This window comes from Mastomys coucha, unplaced genomic scaffold, assembly GCF_008632895.1.
Source record: "Mastomys coucha isolate ucsf_1 unplaced genomic scaffold, UCSF_Mcou_1 pScaffold19, whole genome shotgun sequence".
In the NCBI taxonomy this organism is placed as follows: Eukaryota; Metazoa; Chordata; class Mammalia; order Rodentia; family Muridae; genus Mastomys; species Mastomys coucha.
Genome location: NW_022196901.1, coordinates 12482913 through 12492194, shown reverse-complemented (window position 1 = coordinate 12492194; position 9282 = coordinate 12482913). Strand labels below are relative to the sequence as shown.

Below are 9282 nucleotides of genomic sequence, written 5' to 3'. Positions count from 1 at the left end.
GATTAAAGGCATGTGCCACCACTGCCCAGCATGAACCAAGATATTTTACTTCCCAAAGTAGTGGATTATTTCAAATGATGACCTTAAATTTAATTAGTGTGAATTATTTTACTAGTTAAATATAAAAATGAAAAAAATTAATGCCTTTGAAAATGTAAAAAAAAAATTGTTTCAAATATTAGTAAGTTATTTTCCTAAATCATAATTTTGGGATAAAAGATAACACATTTTAGATAAATTAACTATTTAATTATTATTATTATCTAAGAAACTATAAATGGTATACTTTTTTATAATAAATTTGAAATGTTTTTGAAGATGTAAGGATCCTAGGACTTTCCAGTCCTTTCAAAATAATTTTAAGTTGGCATTGTCTTCTGGAAATCTAAGAGAACCTTTGCTATAGACATTGCTTTGTAAATAAATAAAAATAAAACCCTCAAAAATTTTACTAGTTGATTTCCCAAGAGTCTTTTAGACTATATAAATGAACAATGTAGAAAACCCTTTCTACTAAAATCGTTATTGAACTAGAACAATAAGCCAAATTCAGATTAACAGATAACAGGTTAGCCTGGGGGAAATATTAAAGTTAACAATGGGTGGGGTATTTATATAGAGTGTACTGAAAAATTTGGAATTTATTTTGAAAGTCACTGTTGCTGCTTTTACCTTTAACAAAAATTATGATTATTTTCCCTAAATTTGAATCATTTTAATATTTTTGGCCTACTTTACTTTTGATTTCCTGAAGGAACTAGTTATGTTACTACTTTGTGATTTAATCCAAGATATTATAGTTAAAATTTTCAAGTGTATGGTCTGATGGAGTAGCTATTTCACCACTGAACAAAAATTTATGATTACACATGCAATGTATACAAATCAGATTTTACTGAAATTTGAAAATATTTACATTATTTTTATATAACCACATTTACTGCAGCTTTCCAAATTATGGTTTTGGGCAATAAGACATTAGTTATTACTACATTATAGTTGTTTAAAATAATATTGCATAATACTTCAAACTCATTATTTGCAAAATTTAACTTCTTATTGTGTACACTTGTAATCTTTCTTAATCTGTGTCAAACTCAGAGAAAATAGAATAACAAAATAATTTGCAAAAATCCACAACTGAATACATATTTCCTAACCTCAGATTTTAACCCGTGAAAACATTGTAGTAATATTCTAACTATAGTAGAGTTTGGAGTAAAGAAAGAAATACTAAGGCTACCTAGGTTAAATGATTATAAATATTTTACAAGTGGGTCATGTATATGGTCTTACTTCATTTCCAAGGTTGAAGCAGACAGAACCCAATTCATTCCTAGGTCTATTCATTGTTCACAGTGTGCGGACTCAGTTTATAGAAGTTATAAAAATTTGATTCTCAGGTTTAGGAAGCAGGTGATCCTTCTTGGATACTCCATGAGATGTTCTTTGGGTTTGTTGCTCGTTAATGAATTTCCAGTTAAGTTTAAGCCAATGTGTCAAAAGGAATCAATTCAAACTTACAGTAATTCTAAGTTAAGCCTAACAGACAGGCTTAGCTTTGAAGGATTTGGGGTATTATATGTGTAGTACAATCTCTTTATTAATTATATAAGGTTATCCTTAAGACAAGTTTTTATTGTAATTTGATAAGTTTAATTACGTAAAACATATACCTGTTTATTAATTTATTGTTCACTGTAAATGTTATCCACTTATAATCTATTAGGATGTAAATGGGCATATGAGTAAGACAGAGGACTCTGATGACTTTAATTGGATGAGAATTTGAAGGTCATCTTGTCAAGATACTTATAAGTCTTTTGCAGACCCTCGAATTCTGAAGTGAAGGTTTAAAGCTCCTATGAGGCACAGCTGAAAGCAAAATCATAATTCTTCTCGTCTTCTCCTTTTTAACTCTTCTCTGAGCTTGTATTTAACATTGAGTCATGTGTGCTATTTAACCAGAGAGTTAAATAGAGTTCTGTTTCTACACATAACTTTATAAAGATTGGCCTTAAGCCTTTTGTTTCATCATGATCAATTACTACCAGATAACTGAACGCCTTCCTGTAGAGGAATTTTAATCCAGCAACATGGCTGCTCTAGCAAGCCATCCAAAATTCCTCCTAGGTCTGTGTGATCTGGCTGGAATGCAGACACTTTAATCCCAGGAGACAAGCAGCTCTCTTGGGTTCAAGCAGTTCAAGACCATCCAGGGATAGAGCAAGTTTAGGGTGAAGAAATGCTTAGCTCCAGGCATGGGTCTTTAAATTCCAGCACTCAGGAGACAGAGGCATGTGGACCTCTGAGTTCTAGTCAGTCAGTTCCATTGAGTCAGTGAGTTGAGAGGCATTGCAGTGAAGAGGCGTTCTTGGCAGTTCAGTTCATAGAGTTCAGAATCAGTTTTACTGGGATAGTTTTAAAGAGACAGGTTGTAGGTGAAGACAGAAGGAGCTAAAGAATGACAAAGGGACAGAAGATTTAGAACTGTTTGCAAGAGTTAGTTTGAGCCTAAGCAAAGAAATTCAGCTAGAAACTGAAAGAAGCCAGTTTGAATCAGTCAGTGTGGAAGAGTTTGGACCAGAAAAGCTGAGTTGAATCAGCCAACCAGAATTCAGAAAGAACAAGAAAGCATAAGGTTATTCATCAGGAGGCCTCTGAGATAACAATTGCACCTGTAAAATAAACTTGCATTTATTCCTTCCTGTTAGTCTATGCTTAAATGTATATGTTGTCTTTATAGAATCATGGCTTTGTAAATACCAATGACAGGATGGAGGGTAAATGTGTGAAAAGGACATAATAAATTTTGAAAAAACCCTGTACTCATATTTAACCTGTTATTCATTAAATTACCCCAAGTTGTATTTCCACAATTAGGTTATCATGAGTAGGTACTATTCTTTTCTTGAGAAAGGAAAATTCTGTATGAAAAGATGACAGTTTTTACAGAGTTCTATGGCCTGGTTTCCTATGTTATGTAGAATAAGAATTTTTTAGCTGTTGATAGATGGAGAAAAGATAGAATCCATGTCCCAGTGTGTTTCTGAAACATTTTCATATTCACTGTTCACATCTCAGCATATGCTATCTGTGGGCCACATCTTTTCTAGGTGGAGTTTCTGAGGGAACACAGTTTGAAACACATGTGGGAGTAATTAGAGATTCCTCCCAGGAATTTGCTCTACTGTTCGGCCTGTTTACCAGGGAGGCTGCTTATAATCCATCTTACCTCAGACTTTGCACAATCTATTGGGTTCTACTAGGTTTCCCATGTAGTGAAAGGGCCCTGTGTTTCAAAGTTCATAATAGAAGTACTCTGCCGATCTGACACCAGGATAATAATAATAATAATAATAATAATAATAATAATAATAATAATAATAAAATACCACTTCCCCTGCTTCTTTTAAAGACATTGAAGAAAATAGAATCCACTCTAAGGTTCTGAAAATGGAATCTGTTCTATTTTATACACTGGATAAGAGCTGACAGATTTGTACCTAGTGACATTTTAAAACATGCCATCCTATTTCCTCTCCTCCTTTAGATTAGTCCAAATAGTTCTCTGGTCCTGATTATTCTTTGCCTTCTAAATTTCAGTCCTTTAAGAAGGAAACAGTTTATTGCAAATAATACCTGCACTCTAGAATTAATATTAGCAAAATTAATGTTAAGTTAGAAAATAAAATAACAATGTAAAAATATGAGCAGCTGTGCTATTGAGAAAATGTAATCTTCCCAGATCCAAATTTTGGAATCCTTAATAGCTAAATTGACAGAAAGTAGTTAAAAAGACTATGTGGTTTTTTTGTTCGTTTGTTTGTTTTGTTTTTGTTTTTTGGGTTTTTCTTTTTTTTTTTTTTTTTTTTTTTTTTTTTTTTTTTTTTTTTTTTAAGATAAGTATGGGCAGTCAGTCAAGCTGCTGGCTAGAATGTGCTAACCTGAGCATTTATCTCCTCAGGTCAATAAAACAGCCTCAGTTTTATGTCATGTACTATGAGAACAAAAGGCATGATCACACTATAAACCCCTCCTTCTTCATAATGTTAAGGGACTAAATGATAATCAGTGAGTCCTACTTAAAAAAGAAATCTTTCCTATTTTGGGGCAAACCCAGAAACTTTATTATGACATGATGTAATGATAATGAATCAAGCATTAAAAATATGAATAAGTGGACAAGCTGACTTCTTCCACTCTGTCAGTTATCAGCACATGGTTGAAAGAATGTTATATAAATGCTTATATTAAGGTTTATCATCATAATCTAACTAAGTATATTGCTTGATACCCTTGTTTTCTAAGAATTCTGACTCAACATCAGGGAAACACGGGCATATTCTCACTTCCGTTTGAAGCAGAAATAAGTGAGACCATACCCACCTCTACCTACTCATCCTTATTCGGGTGTACATGTCCTATGGTTCATTTCTTGGCAATGGAGAGCAAGTTCTGTTTTTTGGATGCTTCACTAGATGCTGTTATTATAACTAGAAAAGTATAACTCTTGTAGAAACTTTTTGCTGTCCCGCATAGGAATACTTCAATAAGAAAAAATTTAGAAATCACATACTCACGATTCATATTTATTGTAATACAGATTTGAAAAAGGGGCAAATATGTGCACACCAAGTTCAAAAGCAATAATATTCTAATTTTAAGGTAACTCTATATTCTACTTGTCAGAATTGTAAATGACTTTACTAAATAATTTCTAGCATTATTAAATTAATAATGATTAATGATAATTATTAATTAATAATTATTACATTAATAAATAGCATTTATTAAATGTGTGTGTGTGTTTATGTGTGTGTGTTAAACTTTCAGGGTTTAATTTTCTATCTGTCTTGTAGATGCCAATCAACATATTAGACTTGGCAGCACGTGTGCTTATGCACTTGTCATGTCCCTGCCCCAAATAAATAATTTTAATGATGTTCATATGGACATTAAATAACATTCCAAATGAAGTAACTCATTAGGTGCTTTCACTTAGAACTAATTAATTTATATTTACCAAGCTTCTGTAATACACAGAATTTCCAGTTCTAAGATCATGGGCCACATTTTCTGTTTTCTTTTTTGTTTGTTTTTTTTTGTTTGTTTGTTTGTTTGCTTTTGAGACAGTGTTTCTCTGTGTAGCCCTGGCTGTCCTGGATCTCACTCTATAGTCCAGGCTGGCCTTGAACTCAGAAATCCTCCTGCCTTTGCCTCCCTCCCAAGTGCTGGGATTAAAGGCACGTGCCACCACTGCCCGGCAGGCCATATTTTCTTAAAGAGTTTCTCTTAAACTTTTCTAAGAAGTGTTAGACAGATATGAAGTATGTCAGGAACAAAGGTCTTTGGGTTATAACCTTGCTGTGTAATCATAGTTGCCTTACCTTTTGGTCTCCCAGGCAACAACTTGGAAAACAATCAAAAATGTGTGAATATCATTTCTGCTACTTACATAGGAAATTGCCACTTTCACTTTAGATCCTATTTTAAAACATTAGAAAAGTCAAGATATAGAGAGACTGAGTACTTCTTTATTACCTCTTAGAAGGAAGCAGAAATGTCTCGTTTTATTTCAACTCCAACCTTTTATTTGTGCTGCCTGCTAGATCCCTCTGCTATCATTTCTATATCATGGGTATGATTCTTCCTTTACTGTTGGCAGAATTCCAGTCCCTCTGCAGTTCTGTGGGTGCTTGAAAGATTGTTTCAAGAAAAGTCTCAGACTTTCCAATTGCATGAAGGGAGTAGGACTAAGTAAAGGGAAGCTCCAGGGGTTACAGAAGGAGTACAGTTTCCAGGAAAGGGTCTGGATCATTTGTGCTTGTCCATCTTTGGGAAAGGCTTATGGTTGTACACAGAGTGTTTTATAAATGCTCTCTGTGTGCCCTATCTTTTCTTGGTTCTATTGACATCTGTGTTCCTCTTGGCCATGGGCATTTTGACGTAACACAAAACTGTTCTAAAGTACAAAACACAGGTATACACCACCCCATGAAGGGTAAAACACCATCACAAAACTGTCACTGAAGCCCAATGTCCTCTTCAAGTATTGATCAAAAGACACAATTCTATCAGTTTTGTTGCAAACAGGATCCAGTTGTTCTGTAAATTGCTTCCTTCCAATATTATGTATTACCTGCATAAAATAAGATATCACAAATTAAACTGTCTGGATGGAGTGCATAATAGCAATACTACTGTATTGAAGAGCATTGACAAGAATCTCTACATAGGAAAATATTAATGCTACTACAGTTGGATACATAAAAGAATCTTTGAGAATAACAAAAATCAACTATAATATATATATTTATTTATTTAAAATATGTATTTGTATCTTCAAATTCTTCAACCTGTGTTTTGTCAAAATCATTGATAATGAAATTAGAAGCCATATACTTCTAAAAGTTTCTTGAATGTTTTCCACACTGTATGGAGAAAATTTCATGCATGAACATAAAAGCTGGAAAAGAAGTGGAATTTTCTTTAATGCTATGATTACATTAAAGAAAATACTAGTATTAATTTTGTGGTAATGTGGTTTTTCTCTGCATTTTTTATTTTGACAGGTAGCTTACAAATGATTTGAAGTGCTGATCCTTTCTGAGTCTCAACAGATTATTTCTCAAACAACTCATACATTGCTGTTTATGCATGAATTAGGTATGTTACCACCACTGTCATGGGTTAGTAGACAAGGCATATCAGTCCAGGCACATTTGTCTTACAGGAGTATTCCTGGCAGAGCACTCTGTGTTCTGTTTGGGTAGAGAAACTAGATAGGGGGTGAAGGTATAAAAAAGCATGCCATGCTGTGTAAGGAGTATTAGGATGAGAATATGTTTATATGGCTCTAGATAAGATTGTAGTATATTAATCACCCGAGAATAAAAATGTAAAACAGAAAGTTTAAAAACTAAGCATTCTCTCTGATATTACTTCTGCTTCTGGTGGATTTTTATGAACAATAAGAAGGAACAGGACCTAGAAAACCAGAGTGGTGAAACAAACAAAAGCTTTGTTTATTATTCTTTGGCAAAATCATCATATCAGTAGCATGATTTCTTTGTACTTTGATCTTTTTGTGTTGATACATAAGCTTCTGTTTTATGACCTCTTTCTAATAGTAGAACCAGCCACGTAGAAAACATTGTGATTGTACCTGGGAGTTGGCGAGAAACCAGTGCTCTACCTTGATTTTGCTGCACGAGGAGAATGGGCTGCGATCGGAACTGTGGGCTCATTGCTGGAGCTGTCATTGGTGCTGTCCTGGCTGTGTTTGGAGGCATTCTCATGCCAGTTGGAGACATGCTTATTGAGAAGACAATCAAAAGGGTAAAAATGACTGAGAGAATCTGTTGTACCACTTAAATTCTACCGTGTCTCTTTTGTTACTGTGTTATTGTTCTGGATGCTTGCTTGTTTTATAGTGTCTGGTAATTTTATGTTTTAGGTAAGAAGGGTGAATCACTGTAACCTCACAAGATAAAGAAAGTATGTGGGAAACATTACAATGTAATGCAAAATGAGCTCACATACACTTTTATAAACATAGTGTAAATTGGACTAGTATACATTACTAATCCTAAATACATCAAATTTTGTAAAGACTGCAGGTTATAGTCATATAATTTAGTAGAAATAATTTTCTTTCCTTCTAGATTAGACTGGCAGGCTTTTGAATAGAAATATCCAAATAAGTATTTTGTATGGGTATGATTATAAAAGTACTTGCATTTTAATTAATCATGAAAAATGCACACACACACACATATATGTATATCTATATCTATCTATCTATCTATCTATCTATATATATATGGGTTTGAATGTTAATAAGTTTTTAATATATAATGAGAAGCTCTGAAAAACTATTTAAACTGCTCATTTAAATAGTTGTAATAGTACTAAAAAATACTCTCTATTTACTCACTTTAGGATTTGGCTTTGCTAAACTTTCAAGGAAAATGTTCTGTAGGATGCATTTTGGCTACCATCAATAAATTGGATCTTAAAATCAAATCGGAATGATTTAAATATATGGATATGTACAAAATCATCTCCTTCACTAGTTTATTGTAATTAGCTTCAAATTCAAAGAAATTTTAGTGAATTGAAGATACTTTAAGGGGAAGCCTATCTGCTGTGGTCCTGAAAGATATTCAGCAGTTTGGAAATAGTGGTTACAAATAAAAGAAATCTACCCAGAACAAAGTCAAGTGGAGAGAAAAGGTTGCCGCTCTGCCCAGAGGTACCCATGTTCATTTGAAGAGTTATCAACTAACAGTGCCCAAATGTCATATGCAGGAGCACTGGGGTCACCTTCCAAATTTGTTTTGATTCTAGCAACCTAAACATAACAGTAACTATACTATAGAACGGAGAACCTGAGAAACAGTATCTATACTATAGAACAGAGAACCTGAGAAACAGATTGGTTGTATTTATTTGAACTGAAACTTCTGTTACTGACAAGACAATTTAGTCTCTCATCTACGTGTTAATGTTTGGCCACTTCGCCTTCTTCAAGATATAAGCAAGCACTATTCGTATTCACAGGAGCGTGGATTTAATAGAATTAATATAAAAAACCCTTACATATAGTTTATTCACAAATAAAAGTTATTGCTTTGTGATTTGAAAGATATTAAGTCAATTATGTCTTAATTAGTCACTAGGAAAAATTAAAGATTAAATGGTATAATCTTGAATAAAGAATATAATCTTTAAATGGATGTGGTTGGGAAGTGAAGGCACAAAAGCTACAGAAGAATTAGCATTGTTGCACAAATCTTTGTATAAGAGAAATAAAAATAGTTTTTATAGAATACAAATATCTTTGTTTATAGGTCTATTATATAGCAAAAGTTCTGAAGTGGGGAAGCTGAAGGAAAAATTATTGATGTATGGATGCATTCGAATTTTAGAGAGATTAAATTAGGGAAGAAAGGAATAAATATGGATTTATCATAAGATGTCCAGTTGGCTTGTTGATGGAAATACATATTTGTAGAAGTCAAAGCATAGATATGTGGCAAGTGGCTTGATGCAAGTATCACTCTGTACTCAAAGGTCAGAGTTCAGATAGATTTGATCTGGGAAATTATAGACCTAGACCAGCAGGCTGCCTTTTAGGGGTTGGATGTCCAAAGAAAAGAACAGGTTGTATACTACAAGAATTTGTGCATAGTCAGAGGCAAGAAAAAACAGGAAAGAAAAGGAAAGGAAAGGAAAGGAAAGGAAAGGAAAGGAAAGGAAAGGAAAGGAAAGGAAAGG

At 33.4% G+C, this 9282-nt stretch overlaps 1 protein-coding gene across 9 annotated transcripts in view; it reads left to right on the top strand.

Annotated features, from left to right (window-relative positions):
• The window catches only part of Cd36 (CD36 molecule), a 90026-nt gene that overhangs the window by 54939 nt on the left and 25805 nt on the right, over positions 1–9282 (top strand). For 7 of the 9 annotated variants that reach the window (XM_031380044.1, XM_031380043.1, XM_031380042.1 and 4 more), the window contains 2 exons: positions 6576–6669; positions 7134–7341. In XM_031380044.1, coding sequence (XP_031235904.1) covers positions 7222–7341 — 120 coding nt within the window. In that variant the 5' untranslated portion in view covers positions 6576–6669; positions 7134–7221. The remainder of the gene's footprint in view (positions 1–6575; positions 6670–7133; positions 7342–9282) is intronic. The other 2 variants (XM_031380046.1, XM_031380048.1) reach the window with 1 other exon arrangement.